The 20,246-nt window shown below is 33.6% G+C and overlaps 1 protein-coding gene across 9 annotated transcripts in view; it reads left to right on the plus strand.

Annotated features, from left to right (window-relative positions):
- LOC126769336 (protein sprint) overlaps window positions 1-20,246 on the plus strand; it is a 216,376-nt gene that overhangs the window by 193,068 nt on the left and 3,062 nt on the right. For 6 of the 9 annotated variants that reach the window (XM_050488012.1, XM_050488011.1, XM_050488009.1 and 3 more), the window contains 20 exons: window positions 7,944-8,144; window positions 8,393-8,577; window positions 8,756-8,985; window positions 9,213-9,439; window positions 9,532-9,912; window positions 10,074-10,628; window positions 10,917-11,115; window positions 11,274-11,659; window positions 11,736-11,871; window positions 12,124-12,279; window positions 12,476-12,602; window positions 13,374-13,488; window positions 13,956-14,051; window positions 14,262-14,358; window positions 17,170-17,336; window positions 18,072-18,176; window positions 18,435-18,620; window positions 18,820-18,951; window positions 19,148-19,375; window positions 19,754-19,967. In XM_050488012.1, coding sequence (XP_050343969.1) covers window positions 7,944-8,144; window positions 8,393-8,577; window positions 8,756-8,985; window positions 9,213-9,439; window positions 9,532-9,912; window positions 10,074-10,628; window positions 10,917-11,115; window positions 11,274-11,659; window positions 11,736-11,871; window positions 12,124-12,279; window positions 12,476-12,602; window positions 13,374-13,488; window positions 13,956-14,051; window positions 14,262-14,358; window positions 17,170-17,336; window positions 18,072-18,176; window positions 18,435-18,620; window positions 18,820-18,951; window positions 19,148-19,375; window positions 19,754-19,967 — 4,123 coding nt within the window. Of the gene's footprint in view, window positions 1-7,943; window positions 8,145-8,392; window positions 8,578-8,755; window positions 8,986-9,212; window positions 9,440-9,531; window positions 9,913-10,073; window positions 10,629-10,916; window positions 11,116-11,273; window positions 11,660-11,735; window positions 11,872-12,123; window positions 12,280-12,475; window positions 12,603-13,373; window positions 13,489-13,955; window positions 14,052-14,261; window positions 14,359-15,165; window positions 15,595-17,169; window positions 17,337-18,071; window positions 18,177-18,434; window positions 18,621-18,819; window positions 18,952-19,147; window positions 19,376-19,753; window positions 19,968-20,246 lie in introns of those variants that run through there. The other 3 variants (XM_050488013.1, XM_050488016.1, XM_050488018.1) reach the window with 3 other exon arrangements.

Below are 20,246 nucleotides of genomic sequence, written 5' to 3' on the forward strand. Positions count from 1 at the left end.
TATAATAATTATCTGTTTTATCAACCCGAGACGTTCTGATGTAAAAAAAAAAATAATTTAACACCCTAATATCATGATATTATGATATATTAATATTCGGGTTAATATATTATATCATTGTGCCTAAACAAAAAAAAATCATGTATCTTATTTAATTTTTACGTCATTTATCATTGTGGTTTACTTTAATTTACTTTAAGTACAAAATGGTACTTTGGTAGAGATGTGAAAATTATAAGTTTGATTCATACTTTTTGAGCCAACAAAGAAAATAATTCCTATATGTAATATCTTGGAGATGTCAAAGCACTGTTTGCAGGCTGCTATTTTATTTTATTAAACAAAATCAAATTCAAAACATTCTTTATTTAAATACTCATCGTTATGTCACAGTATGTAATTAAATGTAACTCTACCACCGGTTTGCCATGTAGATTTACCTAGAAGAACTCAACTAGAAACTCAAGAAGAAACTCAGTAGTTACTCTTTCTACCAATGTATATAGAAATAATAATTAAATTTAAATACAATTTTTTATTTATACTGCATGAAAATTTAAGTTTTGATAAAACGGTTTTTTAATATGAATTCTGATAGATTTTAATATATCGAACGAAATGTGATCGTTTTTATACAAATCCATTGTATCATATAAATCATGAGTCATGACTAAAGTGCGGGCTAGTGAATTCGGTATGGCTCTTGCATTACCTTATTCATTCAAGTATATTTTGGCTTAGTCATTAATTAAGACCTTACTATTCAGTTCACTCGCGGTTAATGATCTGATTCCAGGACATTACAATCACTTTCCGTTTATGCCGCATGCATATATAATATCATATTGATATTTCAATAAATTAATTTAATATCATTAATATAATTTTAATAGAAAAATGTACACCTTTTGTAATTGATGTCAATTTATTGATACTACTAAAGAGGTTGATTTTCATTTAATTTTCTGTCGATAATATGATTTTTACGTGGCAAAAATTCAAAGTCTCAATTCAAATATCATAAGAACGAGAACACGATTTTGAATATAATGATAGAGTATAACGCCTTTCTTAGAGCCATCTTCAAAATAGTATAGAACTTTATATTTTCTATGTAACATCATTATGATATTTCAAATCAATGTGCTATTTAAATGAATTAACGGACGTGATAGCTCCATATATACATGTATATCTTTATAAGTCCAAGAACCCATAGTTCCGTAATAAATAAATATAAGGTTACTAAAACCATTTAAAAATAATTATTTATTAATAAAACTATAAAAAGAAGTCAATTAATATAAGTTGGCTCATAAAGTTGACATTTCCATATACGCACAGCGCGACGACTTATTGATTTTAACCACCCAGTGTGAGTCATCTGCCGCTGCATTTCCCCCACAAACGCTGCCTCCCTGCATCCCCGCCTGGACCACAAACGCTGTTTGCTCTCTTTGATTGAACTTGAAGAAAACTAAAGGGTCGCTGTAAGTTTGTTTGTGAAGTTATAACTCTTTTACTCGGACCCGCTGCGTTTTGCATCCTGTTTGGTTTGATTTTTTTTACCCGTCGTCTGTGTTCGATTCCAGCTCGTTAAAAGTTGGTCGCTTCGACAATTTTCTCAGCACGTTCCAATAAATATCGCTAGTGGGATTTATTTTAAAAGTCTCGAGGATCGTTATCTTTTTTTTATATGATATCGAGGTTACAAATTTATAGCAGGTCTGTTTATGAAAACATTTTGCGCTTCGCGATAACACATAATTTATCCATAGGAAGTTATTAGTGTGATACTTGAAATAAAATTTAAGAACTTTCTAATATCGTAAATAGCTTGTTGAATAAAATAAATATTTATTTAATAAATCTTTCAATTACATACAAATAACTTGTGTTTGTTTCGGTTTATTTATAGAAAATACGAGTAATCGAATATGAGTCATGTCATAGAAATTCTTATTCAATATCGCTGCCAAAGTTTCTCAGCGTTCCAACGGACAGTAACGGTATCTATTAACCTAATTAAAAGTACCCCATTCTAAAAGTTCGGTAGCAGGTGCTCTACGTTCACTCCTTAAGCGACATACCCATTTACAATACAAGAGCACGTGTGACCACTTCGCACTCCAAAGTCGAGTAAAAGTGAACTGTTATGCGATGCTAGGATGTGTATTTTTATGACTATTCGTGTTGCGACACAGCTGATTCTTAAGAGATTGGGGACAAGCTTGAGAGTGGATTTGAGAGTATTGCACGTCTATTAACTTCTGGAGAAATAGCCACGTTTATATGAATTTATTTATAAATGCGCCTTTAAATGGGAGTCGATTTTACACTGTGAAGTGAATTTATAAATTTGATATTTAAGCGCATATGAGTCTAATATAAATTTTTGAAATGAAATTTTTTTGGGTACAATAAGTGCTGAGTTGAGTCCACAAGTTCTTATGTTAAATGTTCTAAATAAAAACGTTTTTGAAACAAGAAGAAATAGTAGTCAATTATTTTTTGACTATTTAACACTATTTTTTGACTACTTAATAGAGTATTATTAAAAGCTTTAAAATATTGAAATTAAATGTCGGTTCTTGTCTTCTTAATAGAACGTCGCTAATATACGATACCTTAGATCATTAATATCTGTAACATGAAAAAAAAAAAATAATTTTACAAAATTATACCCTTCCGTAACGAAACGAGCCTACAATCCAACAAAATTAATGGAACACGAATATTATGCGGTCGTTCAATGCCATACAAAACTAATTGTTATCCAACTTTCCTAATAAATCTATGTTCACACTGGAGAAGCTGCAATATAAGCCCGGACGAGCTGAGTTACCTTTGTTAACACCTCTCCGCGACGAGTGCCGAGACCATTATTGTATTGTTGTATGATTCATAGCGCTATCGCGAAAGCCATTATTGTTACCGATTGCAAAATTAATTTTCCCGCCAGATTGTCGCGTTTTCGGCTTGTAACACTGGCATTTAGACACCGCAAATTGTTACATATTAATTTTTGGCTATTTCCCTTTAAATATATCAATGAGTTGTTCATATTTTTATAATAATTCTTTAGTTGAGTACATTTTGTTGTTAAATTAATTAAATGTTACTCTTTAAACACAACATGTGTGTTGTTGATGATAGCTTATTAAAACAGAAACAAAAAATTATGTACCTACAATAATAATTTGTTGCTATTTTAAAACAATGAATACATTTCTAAAAGACAAATGTAATTCGTGAAAAACAAATTTCATTTAAGATTTATATTAAAAATTAATCATCATTAAGAACAATATCTTTCCCTTTTTTTCAAATTATTTTGAATATTTAAATTTGATATTCAACCTGCAGTTCACGTATCGTTTATTTGCCACAGACCATTAATTTACAGACCTATAACACCGGCTGATACGATTTTTATTTATTTTGCAGTCTGTGGTCGGTATCGGGTTTACCGCTGAGTTTTTACATCGCTAGCTCATTTTTTTTAGTTAAAACTGCTTTACTTAGGTATAATTTTAAATAATTAACGTTGAAAATAGAGCTAGTAAGTATACAGAATTTTTTATAAAAAAAAATTAGAGTACGCCCGCGAAGGTTCTTGACCCAATAAAAGCTTTTTTTTGTGTGATTGTCCTATAATATAAACGTTTTATTTAGACCTTTATTCTATCCGCGTGGAGCTGGATCGGGTAGCAAGAATTAAATAAATACGAAATACCACTTACATCACCGCTGAGCACGAAATGAATTATAAACATAAATTAAGCGCACATAACTAACACACTAAAAAACTGTGTATATACTATATGTATGTGTGCGTTTCTACTTAATCAAGCCGTATTTATTTTTAAAATTATTTTTTAAAACATTCTTAAAAGTAAACATCGAATATTAAAACCTGCTGCACTATGTTCACATACATGTCTGCTGAAGTAGCGTCGTGTTTCGCTCCAAATCCTCTCATTACGGGAGGCCTTTACACCGTACATAATAGCCCGTAGATTTAATATTAAACGTTTTACAGTTCCGTACTATAAACTGCAATAATGTTTTTTTTTATTTCTCTTTTGTGAGAGCTGGAAGATTATTTCTTCATTTGGAGTCGTTGAGATCAATCTTTTGATGTGACTATTATTGAACGTTTAAGTATTATACAAATTACAGCTTATTCCACTATTTATAAAAGGTAGGTGGACTGAAAAAGGCAATATCAGTGGTCATTACCACCCATATACATACACACATCGGAGTTGTAGGAAATATTAGCCATTCCTTTCATCGCCAATGCGCCACCAATTATTGAAACTAAAAAGTTAAGTCTCTTGTATCTTTAATTACACTTGCTCACTTACCCTTCAAACCTGGAAACAACAATTAAATTACAAGTATTATAAGAACATAACAAGAAATAAAATATATCATTAAAATCACTAAACCTATTTTGATGAAATTTGGTTTGAAGTAAGCTAGATCGAAGTAAGGAAGGACATGGACTTCTTATTTATACTTAGTACATACCCCTAATACGCGGGCAAAGCCGCGGGTGACAAGTAGTTATTTCTCTTCATAGATAAAAGAAAGTGAATATAAAACGATAACTCGTTCTGCCTAGTTGGAACACGTCGTCGAGATAACTTTTCACTGCAGGGTCAACGATTTATACATAGCTCTTTTAAAGCTTAAGTTTTATTGAAATATTTTCAGGTTTATTTTAGGCTCAGACAGTAATAAGGTCTATAGAATGTAAGCTAGTGGCTCAGTTGAAAAAAGATTGTTAGTATACAAATTTTAAGGTTCAAAATTGATTAAAAAGTTAAATCAGACACCAGCTCATGCGAAATGAAACTGGTTGCTTAAAAATGCTAGTGGCAGTTGGTAACTTTTTCCACGAAATTGTAATTGTTGAAAATGTTTTTTAACAAAAAAAAGTTCGATAAAGCTAGAACTAAATTAGTTCAGTGATTACGAGAAATGTTATTTTTTTATAATAGCAGGTAAACTAGGAATTTATATTTACCTAATGATATACTGATCTATGAAATTTTATAATTTATATATAAATAGGCACAGACAAACAGTTTACGATGATTCATATCTATATATAGATAATAATAAAATAATATTATAATATATTTAAGCCGATTACCTATTGCATTTTTTTGTCCATAGTTACGTGTTAATAATAATTATTAATAGTTCCAAAATTATTACGGAACTTCATAGGTGCGCTTATATCAAAAAATAAATGCTTACAAGTAGATGAAGATAACGTTACTTACAATTTTTCGATAATATATTATATAAGAAATTACAAGATTCCATCAAAAACAGGATTTGGTTATACTAATACCATCTCATTCGTCATTTGTTTATTAAAGTCATTTCATTAGCGCACATTACATTGCGTTCTCTGCGAAGCCACTAATTGTTACAAATGTTCGCGATTTAAATTTCAAACAACACCATTTAATATGCAATGTGGTGCAGGCGGCTTTGTCTCAATTAGATGCTGTGACAGTTCGCACGATTAATAGCAAGTTTGTTTTAATTATAAACATTTTAATTTATGTTATGGTATATTGATTCCATTACAACCATCCTCATCGAAGACTCGCGAAGATATCACCGATACAGAGAATAAAAACTAAATGTATTAAATGTTTCTAAATATATACTTTAACTAGCAGTTACAAAATGTTCTACTGATGTATTATATATTATATAGTTTTATAGTCTATTTGTTTTATAAAAGCGTTGAATACTAAAAATATACAAATATTACTAAGGAATAAACTAAACAATATATGAGAATATGCTGTAACTTATGAAATTGCTTTCATCGTTTCCAGTATTTGTGATATAAAGTAAATTGTAATACATTTTGGCGAAGGCATATTATTTTCAGTGGACGTATAAACAGTGCTCCTCTGAAATGGTTTCGAAGATATGTATCGTAATTATATAATCCTTAATAAAGCATAAGTAATAAAACTGGTGGTAGGGCTTTGTGCAAGCTCGTCTGGGTAGGTACCACCCACACCACGATATTCTACCGCAAAATAGCAATACTTGATATTGTTGTGTTCCGGTTTGAAGGGTGAGTGAGCCAGTGTAATTACAGGCACAAGGGACATAAAATCTTAGTTCCCAACGTTGGTGGCGCATTGTCTGTAAGCGATGGTTGACATTTCTTACAATGCCAATGTCTATGGGCGTTTGGTGACCACTTACCATATGGTGGCCCATATGCTCATCCACCTTCCTATTCTATAAAAAAAAAAAAAAAACTAAAATCTGTTTTAACATTACTTTTCTATTAACCTATACACGTATTTACACAAAAACTTTGACGTGTAGGTAATTTAATTAGTTAATTAACTCGTTCATTCCCAGACGTCTTTACATTGCGCATACTAAATGTATTTAAATTAATTTTGAAGCTATTTAGTTAGGTAAAATAAGGAGATCCTTAGTAATAATTAATGTAAGCTTGTTTTTAATTTGCAAGATATATAAATAAGAAACATTAAAAAATTTAGTATTTTATTTTTTCATAACAATTTTTCATTACGATTACGTTCATTATATATTTTACAAATGTATGGTTGTTCCATAAAGATAGTTTTAATTCAAGTGAATAACTTTAATCCTGGTCTGTGGAACCATATATAACTGTAGCAATCAAAAGAAAATGTAGGAAGTCTGCGAAGTAGAACCTAATTCCCGGCTTACGACACTATCTAGTTGCAGGAAATTTGGCATTTTGCCCGAAGTATTATTTGAAATATCTTATCGTAGTATTTATTTATTACTAATTATATTTTCACATAAACAAAAGCATAAGTTTTGAAATTGTGCCACGATAGATCAAATAAATATTATTGGTTAGAACTTTCTTATATCTTATTGTTTATGATCATAAATTGAATTAACAACTCTCACGTTTCTTTGTTTAATTAAACTTAATAAATTACACATAGATCATAATAATGCAAATATAAATCATCACGTAGCCCATTAATCACCACACATACACTCCAAGAACAACAATATGATCAAGCTATTTTACACTATATCAACTAGAGAGAAAGTCTACAATTGCTTGAACAGATGATAGTAAATTTTAGATATGTACTGCATTAGGCGATATTAAGCTGTTATAAAACCTCTTATGCGTTAGCATCATAAAAGCACCAAAAGCAATTAGCGTAATGTTTCGTTCTGCACTCTGATACTAATGAGACACAAGAATAAAGGATTATTCTTTTGCTTCGCTTGTGTAGGCTTTGTTAGTGTGTGGATAATATTATGACACATTTGGATGCGTCGTCACGAAGTGAGGACTTGCTTTAATAGATACAAAGCCAGACTTTAGTACAAAAATATTCCATGTATCCAGACAGAAGTTATTTCTTTTATTTTTGTTATCTAAAATGTTGGTATTCGTATAAAATAAATGCTTACTTTATTTTCCGACATACTTTCGTTAGGCTTTATGAATGAGAAAATAATAATATATGCTTAGAACATATTTGAAAAATGACTGTATGACAATATCATGTCTTAAAAAGCCAATTTGCTAAACGATTCGCACTGGGTGATTCATGTTCGTAACACAACTGTTACGGGTATATAATACGACCAGACAGCGCCGTATACAAATATCCATTATCAACTCATGCAAATACTTCTCGTAATCGGAAATCTAACAAGCTACTTTTGTAATCTTATTAATCGTTAATTGGTTTCAAAATAGCGTCGATGTGCATTTATTAGTGTTGCAACCTATTAATGATCCTATATATTTATAACACAGATATATATTTATTTGCCATTTCACAATAAATAAAAAAATTATATTAATTTGTTTATTTTTATTAGGTCGATTTTACAATACTTTTATGAAATATTTTACTTATTTTTAGAGCCGAGAAAGTCTATCATCGGACGGGGAAGGAGCCAAAGGGGATTGTTCTTCGGTAGGATCTTCAGGATCAGAGTCAGAAGAGCAGCCACCATGCGACATCGGTTTGCTGGAGAGGCTAATCAGAACACACCCGGTTTGGTTTCTTCCTGGGATTCAGCGCGCTGGGGCTTTTCACCTTTTACAAGGAAAAGAAGAAGGAGTAAGTACATAAGACAATTTAAAGAAACTACCGCTTTTGTTTTATAAACCTGATAATATTCCAATCTATGAATTTATCGCCAGTTATAAATTTTAATTATCTAAATATACGGTAACGCTTGTGTTATTTCCTTTTCTTATGTCTTGGAATTTATATAATAACTACTCATAATGAACAGTAATATAGATTTTAATCAATCAAGTCAAGGTCATAGTTTCAAATATTAGAAATTCATACTATTTTTTCAGAACTTCGTAGTTCGCCAATCAAGTCAGCCTGACACGATGGCGATCAGCGTCCGGCTTCCCGCAGATAAAGGGCCCTATATAGAGCACTATCTGATACAAGCATCGAGCGGCCGCATTGGTCTCGAAACTTCACACAATCGCTTCGACAATATACCTGAACTGATCGCACACTATTCTCAGTGCTGGTGAGCTATTTGAATATAAGATAATAACTTTGTTTTATTTTTTTATCTAATATATTTGATATAATTTCTTTTTATAATTAACAACTTTGGTTACTTACCTTAAAATTATTAGAAATCATTATTTTTATGTGTTGCAATTTAAGTAAGAACACATTTTGAAATTGTTTAATCGTTATAGCGACGAGCTCCCAGTGCAACTACAATTGCCGAGGCCGCTTAGAGAAGCAAAGAGTCGTCACCAGTTAAGTTCTCTGGCTCTGCTTGGCCAAGAGTTTTGGGGATATCCAATGGCAAACCCAAAAAACAACCCGAATAACCTACTCTCACCCAGTCAGCTGCCAAATGGATCAATACCTATGGCTGTTACACCCTCAGATACTGGATCTAGTCTTAGCAGTTTTAATGCAAGTTAGTACTTTTTACATCATTAACAAATTGTTTTATTTAAATAACTTATTTATAATTTAATTATTATTTATAAATTAAATTATTATAAATTTATTAATTTTAAATTATTTACAAATTTATATCTCCCGCATTTTATCTGTTAGGAAAGTTTGGAATTCGAATCAAGAAAAAAAGTCATGTAAGTCATATCTTTAAACGTATTAATGAAAACATTGTTATGTTTTTAGATACAGTAGCAAATTCCCGAGAGCAAATTTTAAGTCCAGATAAGGATCAGAATGTAGTTTTAAAAATGTCACCCGTAGACACTTCGGGCTCCCCACCGAGTCAAAGCCAGAGCCTAAGTACATTTAAAGGTAGAACTGCCCCATCTCCACCAGCGAAACCAACTGGGACATTTGTCAGAGCACCGCGGCCTACCCCACCGAATACTTTAAATCTAATATCCAGTACTGTAAGTATTTTAAAATTATCCATACAGTAACTGCTTTAATTATTATCTTTAAAAATTAATTGAGTATTAACAAGTTCGATAAATATTTTCAGGCGCATATAACACATCCTCACACATTTCCTACTACGACCGCGCCACATTCCCCGACTCATTCCAATAACATCAAAATGACTCCGCCGCCGCCTCCTCCCCGGTGGGCTAAACCACCTTTTCCAAAGATATCCTTGTCCCCTAAATCAGAAGCTTTTAGTCCAATTAACAAAGCTTCGAGTGGGAATATAATTGTCACGACAACAGTAACTTTTAGTGTTAATAATACACAAATACACAATCATCAAATTAACGAGAGCATTCAAAGTGACCGGTTGCAACTAACGCTTGCATCTAATAGCCTAAATAATAATAGTTCTGACGCTGTGTTCAGCATAATGGACGGAGCGAAAAGCTTAACTGAATCTAACGGAGAACTGCAGGTGAGAAGTTTTGAATAATACGGCATGGCTTGCATTTACAGATTTGCATGGTTATTTTTTGTTGTAAATATATCATAGCCTATTTGCTCTATGTTTTTGTTTCTAACCCATAATAATATATTGTACAAATTCTCACTAAAATTGTTACTGTTCTTATATAGAATATGATGCACCGTCTGACACCAGAAGGAGAATGTATAAGTACAATGTCAGCTAGTTTACACGGCAGCTTTAAAAGGCAGATTATTGAACAAAATAGCACCGAAGCCGGATCTCCATTAGAATCCCAGTCTCAGACAAATACCTCTGAATCGGTCGATCCCATTGCGAATACTTTAACAAAATCAAGTATTCCTTTCCATTCGAATCAATTAGTATCTCCAAATGGGACCAATTCTGTTACAAGTGGTATTTTTTCTCCGACAAGTCAAATAAATTCACCAGTGTCTAACGATACTATTTCGTCTAAAAGTGGGATATTTTCACCAATAAGTCAAACTAATAAAAGTGAAGTATTTTCTCCTATTTCCCGAAGCTCACCTTTATCTAATAAAAATGTTTTTTCTCCCACTTCAAATAATTCTATTACTTCACCTATGACCGGCAAAGACAGAGAAAAAGTATTAACTCCTACTACTAATACTACAAGTACTACGCCTTCTGGTCGATCGAGGAGGAGTAAACACTCCATGCGCAAGGAGTCCAGACATTATCAGGTAGGGTTATCGGTTAATTTGTTGTATGTTGGCGCTCCAATTTGCTGTAAAAATTGCCATTTATCGTTGCATTTTTAAAAGCCACAAGCATGCGTATTATATTACATATATACATAAAACATCGCATATAGTCAAACTGCAAAACCATATGATAAAAGCATGGCACATATTATGATCTTTATTGTAAAGTAATAAACTGAAGAATTATTGACAGTAAGAAATTGTAAATAGTTTCGATACCTTAATAAGATCCATGCAACAAAATAATGTATACACATATTTCTCTAGGAATCGGATATTCTTGAATCACCAGGGGTATATTATAGAAGTTCATTGATGGATAAAGTGAGCGATTATGAAGATATTTGGGGACCAGAAAGTAATAACTGTTCAACATTTAAACCACTTAAGTCTGAAAATGATAATAATAACGTAAACAGCGGTATTATGAAAAGTAAGAGACCGGATCTTCTACCAGATACACTGCGTAAGTAAATAAAATGATTTTATCAGTGATCAGTGGATTTAATAAAAATAAATATCAGTCTTAATTAAAATAAATAATTATTTACAGTTTTTTACCTAGAAAACTAAATTCTAAATATTAATAAATTTTAGTTTTTAATTCGTCTTTTCGAATTTTAGCAAAACTGAATGCAGCTAAGAGCACTCAGTCAATATTAGAAAAAGAAAACATGATACTGCTCAATTCAGTAGAAAGTTTAAATGAAAAACGAAATCTCTCGGACAATTCTCTCAAGAAAAGCTTTAATGGTTCTAATGAAATTATAGCAACTACAAACAGTAAAGGTGACGTTGTAGCAAAGCGACCAGACAAGCTTAACATTGTTATGAATATGAATAAAAAATTGACGGAAGAGATTGAAGCTACTTTAAAAATAAGAGAAAATCATAATATAGAGAGTATGGAAACAGTTAAAATAGAAGACGACTTTATCAAACGTGATGACTCTGAGAAAGAGCATGCAGGCAGCCCTTTCTATGCTGATCCTGTAGATGCAATTAAAGAAGTAAGCTGATATTGATTAACTTTTTACTAATGCATTCATAATGATAAAATTGTATAACACAATATTTCTGTTCCAGGCCGCTCTCCTCCCCGTTCAACGACGAAAGTTATTAAGATCTGGTGTGAATCTCTCACAGAGATATTCGGAGCCGCCGTCTCAGAATCATCCTTATTATCCTCTTCGAGATATGCACAGTATCGAAGAGCTTTCACGTAAGTTTTTAAATAAGATAATGTATTTACCTTAGACTGATATAGGATCTAATGCCAAAGAACAACACTTTGTATTATAGTTGATATATGGGTGAGAAATCTAGTATACATATATAATATATGATAAGAAATTAACAACTTGATTCTTTTTGTGAGCAATATCAATTAATTACATCTTTTAATGTCACTACTACATACAAAATCATTTACTATAACTTCTATTGCTAAATATTTTCTTCTTGATATTTCCAGCATCGTCTCCAAATACTTCAACGTCAGTGGATAATCTGGTGTCGCTAAGGAGCAAGCCCAAGATGAAGGCGGTGGAGCCGCCGCGCGTTGCCGCTAAGCCACCCAGTGGTAGGAACGAACACACTTGGGCTGTCGACTCCAGTTGGCAATTCATCAGTAAGTTTGTTAATGAATGAAAGTTGCGTGAAAATAATGAGTACTCATCAATATTATTCGTTTTTATTTACTAGATATTACCAGGTATACATTTACTAATTATATGTACATAAATTAAAAAATAAAAAACCACAAAGAAATATTAACTTTATAAATTTCCGAAAAAAATGTTTAATCCTTTTAATACTGTTTATAGATAAGAACGACGAGTGCTCTAATAGCGAGAGCGGGACGTTCCCTTCACTCGTCGAGCAAGAGAGTCGGTTGAGTGGAGTCGACGACGGCGTGCAACACCTGACCGTGCACCAAGTAGTCGCACAGCGGTAATTTAAAACATATGCCTAAATAATATTAAAAATGCAAATAATATACATATGACCTTAATTTAGGTGTAGATTTTTTGTTACTTAATAACACTAAGTTTCTAAACCCACGTTTGATAATACAATTGCATGCCAGCTACAAAATTACCGCTTAGAGCAGTTTTAGTGCGGTTGACATAATTGCATCGATATTCAGGCTTAAATAAGGTTATATTTTTTTTTTAGTATATGTGGGCAGACGATCAAATGGGACACCAGATGGTTAAAGGTCGCCAACGCTTATAGACTTTGGCGTTGTAAGAAATGTTACCATCACTTACATCGCCAATGCACCAACAACATTGGGAACTAAGATGCTATGTCCCTTGTGCCTGTAATTACACTGGCTCACTCACCCTTTAAACCGGAACACAATAGTACCAAGTACTGCTGTTTAGCAGTAGAATATCTGATGAGTGGGTGGTACCTAAGCTTGCACAAAACGATTGCACAACGAAGTCAGGCAGTCGGTAAATAGAAGTATCTAATTTTAAATATTTAAATTAGAAAATAATATATTATAATTTAATTTTCACCAATCGAATGGGGCTAGAAGGAGCTATATACTAACTACTGCCTCGTTGATCTAGTGGCTAGCTTATTTACCGGGTCGAGACAAATAAAGGTTATTGAGTTTTCCTTTAATAACGCGAGCATACTTGCCACCATTCTAAGATTCAATAAAATAAATAATTCTTAGGTAATAATATTATTGTTTGACAAATTGTTTAGATTCCCGGAGCTTCGTTTGAACGCCGAACCAGCAGCTCTACCAGAGGAGGTGCGTTCTCCACCTCGTGCATCATGCTATGATAACGTTCATGATCTTAGACCTCTATCTGAACAAGTAAGTTATTTAAAATATCTTTTTCGTAAAAGTTATTTGAACGCGATGATAGTTTTTTTTTTGTATTACAAATTTCATTTGTATTGACATTTCTATATATATAACGTCTGACGGTTGAATTCGGATTAGTTTCATACTTAAAATAATTTATTTCACGTTAAATAAGTTTCAGTCATAATTTTAGTTTTGATCTTATATATTTAATACAGTTATAGACAAAACAGTTTTTTTTAAATATATAGTTGTATGTATAATATCGAAAATCGATAAAGTTATGATTAATTGGTTTAATTTGGAGACAATTTGAATAGTGGGACGATGTCACTTCGATACAGCGGCGAACATTTTTATGTATAGCTACGAATTCTTACCCTGTTTCAAATTTCTTATTGTTTATATTCCAATTTATTCCAAACTATCGAGAAATAGTTTCTACATGATTTATAAAAAATATATATATTTATCAGGCAAGCGACGATGGTACGGTTTTCTCTGAGCCATGGGATAGTTCACAATGGGATGGACTTATACCACCTACAAACGTCCAGCAGAGCTACGAAGCCGTAAGTTTATTATGGATATTATAATATGAGGCGTATATCGTATATATCTTTATAATATTATATTTATTAAAACTCATTGTAATCCGAGTTGATAGTATAAATATTATACAAATATCAGATAGACTGTTCAGGCGTTGACGTGATTTAAGTTTTTATGTATGCGTGCGCGTTACACATACATGACTGATTTTCTTGCTTATTTTCCACTAGGATGAACCGTGTGAGTGGGAGTCTCCAATACCACGTCGAGGTCCGGCGGCAGTCACGCGAGCTAAGAGTTTCCGGGACAGACTAGATCCATTACTAGGTAAGAACAGCATGTACAACAAGATAAATTGTATTTATAAATAAAATTAAACTATGAGCTGTAAAAGAGCTGTGTAAGGCCATGTATTTTAATAGTACGTTTAAGTAAAAAACGCTGCAAAGCTGAACGCACAAAGCACAATAAATAGACAACTTATTTAAAGGTAGCTTCCTACGGTAAATATTATTAACCGACACCGACGCACCGTGGGAAGAGAATCGTTTGGGGAATCGCAGACAAGTCCGTAGAGGTGCGTAGGATTCGCCGCGAGACGGTAACTACGAAGGTCCGGTACGGGAACCATAGCGGTGGCGATACGTTCTCTTCCAATTTTCATTTTGTAATGACAAAAATGATATTGAATCTAAAGACCGATACAGACTGACATGAACTGTTGGAAGAGCATCGGTGCTCTGCGTGCCTGTCCGTGGTCATCGGACGTGTGTGAATAATCCAGAATCACGCACCAATCGATCTACTTTTAAATCCAAAATAGTAGAAGTAGTGGTTTGTAATTGAATCGCTGTTACTTAATTCAATTATTATCATTATTATATATTAAAAGGCTGACAAGGAAGGAAGGGGCGTTTTTAAAGCTGTATTTTGAACACGCGGAAACACTAAACACGTGTTATTTTTTTATTTTTATGTCAAAAATGCTTTACACGTATAAATGCTAAAGTCAAATTCGACATTAATATTATAATTCATCTCGTGCTTGACGGTGAAGGAAAACATCGTGAAGAAACCTGCATGTGTCGAATTTCACTGAAATTCTGCCACATTGTGTTGTGTTGTGTATTCCAGCAACCCGCATTGGAGCAGCGTGATGGAATAAGCTCCAAACCTTCTGGACCAGCAGTGGGACATTCACAGGCTGTTACTGTATTATATTTTTATTACTCCCAAAGAATTTTCACTTCAAAGACCATAATCAGAACGAAGTTATGATAATCATTTATATTCCTTTATCGTAACTGAGTAAGTAACAGTAAAACACTTAGTTTTAAGTGGTTATTTTGAAGCATCTTATCTGTGGTCTCGATCCATTTTAGGGATAAACGTGTTCTAAATCTATATAATTTCAACAGTATTCACTACACACTAATACTATAATTAGTAACACGATGAAGGTAAGTAATTATTTACAATGTTGGCACAGTAACTTTGAAATAGCTATGTCATTAACACCAAAAACTCGTGTATCTAAATACAAAATATAAAACGAGATAAATATAGCTTGCAATAATAAATATGAATACTTAAAGTGTATATAATCATAATAATCAGTAAAGCAATATTATTATTATTTAACAACACTGTATTTAGAACGGTAATAGACAATAACTTGTTTATTGCGATTGTACGATTTATGTTCGAACAAAGATTATCACGGTCTAGTATGAAGCAGATATAAAACATGATTGTGAAAGTTTTCACTATACTTAATATTTTATGTCCTGATATTAAGTTGAATACTACAAATGATAATTGTGACCGCCTTTCGTCCGAGCGTGTTCTCGTGGCGATAACATTTTAATAGCTCATTCCGCTTCATTATTTTAAAATCAATCAGAACGATGATATAAACAATGAGGCCGCAGCGCACATCTGTTATCAATAAATATATTAGCTGAGTAAATAATTAATTAAGATTAAAGGGTAGAGGTCTGCGCGTGCCGTGAATTACTCACGACGCTATCAAACGCGCAGTCGTTAGCCGAAGCTCGTATTTGCAACGCGACTAACGTTGTGTGAATGAGAAATCATCGCTTTAAATCTTTCGTGCAAGCGGGACGTAACCGCAGAGTGATCGGCCATGAGGTGGTTCAAAAAGTTGTTCCAAGGAAAGTCCGGGAAACAGACTAAGATTGAATCCTGCAATAATCAACCTACGTTGAGAAAATTAAACTCAAAAGATGATAAGAAAGTACCTGAAGTACTGAATGCATCGGAGCCGGTTACGGATGGAGTATTCGCATTGACGACGATAAAAAATTTTCGCTGCGATTCCATAAACGAATACGTTTTCGAAAGTGAATGGGTGTTTGTGGCTCGTGAGAAGTTAATGGAGCCGAGGTTCCAGCAGCATTTAACTAAAACCGATGCCTTAACAAATTTGTGTAAAAAATTAGCGGAAAGGAGTGGTCACAAGAAAAAGGCAATGGTCACCGTAAGGCCACCAGCTTGTCACTGCAATGATCTCAATACGGAACAAAACTGCGAAAAAAAAGATTTTCGTGGAAATCCCTTTCAAAGAATTTTGAAAGCAGTTGTTAGTGCATGGAAACGTCTTTATAGTAGAATTAAGAAATGCTTATATAATATAAAAAGTGATTCTTCTGTTGTCGAGGAACAACATTTGGATATCACGAATTCGTATCTGTGTAGGTAATGATTCTTTCCATTTTATACGAGTCAATTAATTAAATTTTCAAACTATTTTAATTTAAGTGTACTTTTATATTATTCTTCGAAATAGTAATATTTATTAGTGATCGATTACTTAGATGAAGTCAAGTAAATTATTATCCTGCAAATGGGTTGGAACTTATAAAAGGAGGTGAATGTTATTCCAATGTTGATAGTGACATTTTTTCTTCGGCTCGTATTGCTTTCTTCACAAGGTTTTAGTTTACTACCACAAGATAAATTATGAGCACATTAAAACTAGTGCCTGCCCGGATTTGAACACGCATTGTTTAGTTAAGATTTACGTAGTAATCTAACCACTAGGCCATCGCGATTCTTCTCAGTTATCGAAACGAATAATAAATCTAAAATACCTTCGTTGTTGTCTTGTCCGAGCAGCAGCGGGTCGTGTGCGCGCGCTGCGCGGCGGACGCACGACGCGAGGCGCCGGCGCAGCGCTACGAGCGTACGCGCTACACCTCGCGCAGGACAAGAGTACAACGTTCGCACAGAATGTTGACAACTTCATCGCCTGCACGTTGGACTCCAAAGAAACTTGCCCTCAGGTATTAAATAAAAATAACCTTTAACCTAAATGCTTATCTATTGTTTGGATAATATCTGTGAAATGGTTTTATCTTTTTACTTCCAATAGTATATGAAAGGATACTTATATTTTTTTCTTTTAATATTTATCTAGTTATTTAAAATTATAATTACTTATCATTTCAAACACATGCCTAATCAAACAGCTTAATATAATTAATATTAAATACAAATCAATAATCGTTATTAAATTACCTGCATTTAATTAGCGATGCAACTAGCTGTTTGTACCTATTACATTTCAAGTTCTAATTAATTATTAACTTTATGGACGAAGATTATTATTATTATAGGTAATCTGCACGATATTATAGAGAAAAGATAGCAAGTAAATAGATTTGAATTAAAATGAAATAAACATTTTTACATTGTGTAAAAAAAAACATTGAAAGTAATAAATAAAAAATTGTCGTTAATCGCAAAATCTCTACTATACGAGTTTTACTTATGTTCTGAAGACACGACCTCAACACGTAAGTAGCACGTGGCCCTAGAGTAATGAGATCATTCATGTTACAATTACTTATCTTAGAAGTCCTAATCAAAGGGCAAATATGCATGCACGTGCAGCAATCGAGACAAATACTAATTTAATATAAGTGCGTTCAAAACCCTGCTGTAGTTTATTTATTATTAAATATTAATTTTATATTTTTTTGAAACGTTTAAAACTTGAAAGCTTTATTATATTGCAGATAATGATGCGCAATATGAGACAGTTTATGTCCGGAATGAAGAATTATCTTGTGAAACATGGTGAGAGGGAGTTTGAAAAGGAGGTGGAGAAAGAAAGGCTCAAGGTGAGATTTTATGATTTAATTTCAGTTTTTATAATATTCAATATTTTAAGGAAACTTACTCAGAGATTACTGTAACAAAAACCTGTAGATATTCCACAAAAAGCCGAAACCCTCTTTTTTTTTAAGAAGTATCGAACCAGATTGTAAAATAAGTTTTTTTTTTTTTGTATAAAACTTAAGCTTTATAAGAAATTCCATATATAGTTTGCTTCAAATCTGTATGGAAGGATTTTTTTACATGACAAAATTTGTTTTCAGTTGAAACCAAACGAATTCCTGAACTTGGACGCGATATTAGAAGGCGTGATGCATAGACTGGTCGTGCGTCCGTTGCGCTCGAAGCTTTACACGTTACTCGCTTCATGGCATTCAGCTGATGTACGACAGTTGCATTCCGCTATTGAAAGAGCGCAACATGCTACGCCTCTGCAGTTAGGAATTAAAGTAAGTGACTTAATTTTTTATCAGAAATTAAGCACCATATTTATTTTATTTTTTTGATAAAAATAATATATAAATTGTGATACGTTTATATATGTATTTAAAACATTAAAATATCGTAAAAAATGTTTATTTAAATAGTTAATAACCAACAGTATTGTGTTTTTTTTTATAAACATAACAAAATCAAAACATTTGACAGGAATCCACTAAGATACCATCATCAGCAGTCTTAGCAATCATCTCAAAACATTTCCTGAAGATGCAAGAAGCTGATTCACCGTTGGACAAACTTGAAAATCTTCTAGCGGCTATATCTGTCATGTTTAATGCGGTGATTATATTTTCGAATATTTATAGTAAAATGAGTGAATGATTTTATTATTTAATTGGATATATATATATTTAATGGTTACCTAAAAAAAAGTCTGAAAAATAGGTTACATGTTTTCTGACGCAAAGTTGACAATAGGTGTGTTCGAAACAATAAAATAGATAATTAGTAATAGCGTATTTCTCTAAAATTTTAGATCCGCGGTGAACGGACGCTTGGTGCTGATGATCTGCTCCCCGTTCTCGCGTGGACGGTCGCGCGCTGTCGGCTCGTCTGCGCAGAGCTGGAAGCGGAACTGATGGCGGGCCTCTTGCCGGCCGCCCTACTCGCCGGCGAGGGTGGCTACTATCTCACGGCCTTGTTCTCTGCTGTTGCGGTGCTGAAGAGATTAGCACCGGATACCGGACCGGATAGTACGACTCCTGTAAGTTGATAGATGATATAAATATATATCGTTTGAAATTTAAATTACTGCCTCGAAATTGGTGGATATAATTAAATCGAATTGAACGCATTCAAAATTAAAATAATCTCTACTTTTCAGTTCACGTTTCTGTCTACACAAATTACTAATTGGCCAGTAGTATGAAAGAATTTTCTATTAGGCGACTTACCGTCGAACGGAGAGTGGTCCCGTAACATATATTTTTTCTTATTGTGTAAATGCTGGGGGGTCTACTGGCCTTTAAAATTTGAACCTTCCCGGGCTCCGAGTGAGCTCGCCCATATCGCACGTCGGCTCAGAACGTCGAGCGTTTGTCGCGTGTCGAGTCGCGGGGCTAGCAATGAGGGCGTGTTGCAGTGGCGGCGCGGCTCGGCGGAGAGCGCGCGCGAGGGCTGCGGCGTGGCCGTGGTGCGCGTGGCGCTGCCGGACGAGTGCCGCGGGTCCATCCGCCGCGTGGCGCTGCCGTGCCGCCCCGGCGCGCGCGCGCGCGACCTGTGCCGCGCGCTGGCGCACGCCGCGCACATCACCAACCCGCAGGACTACGCGCTCTTCGCGCTGCACGACGGACAGGGTGAGCGACTTCGTAAAAACTATATAATAAAAACCTACATGCTATGCGCATAAAGATTTTCATCCCCATTTGCTATAAAAAGGCTGTTACAATAATAAAAGACGAAAATCAGTAGGTATTTCTTTTTATCGGAAAGAAAATCCCCTTACGAATAAGCAATGTAAGTTATGAAATCGCAATCAGAAGATTATTTTTTATTTTTATTAGATTAATTTACACGTTGAGACACAATCACTAATAAAAGAGTACTCCCCATGGCTATTTTATAAATTATGATAA

Source organism: Nymphalis io, chromosome 7, assembly GCF_905147045.1.
Source record: "Nymphalis io chromosome 7, ilAglIoxx1.1, whole genome shotgun sequence".
Lineage (NCBI taxonomy): Eukaryota > Metazoa > Arthropoda > Insecta > Lepidoptera > Nymphalidae > Nymphalis > Nymphalis io.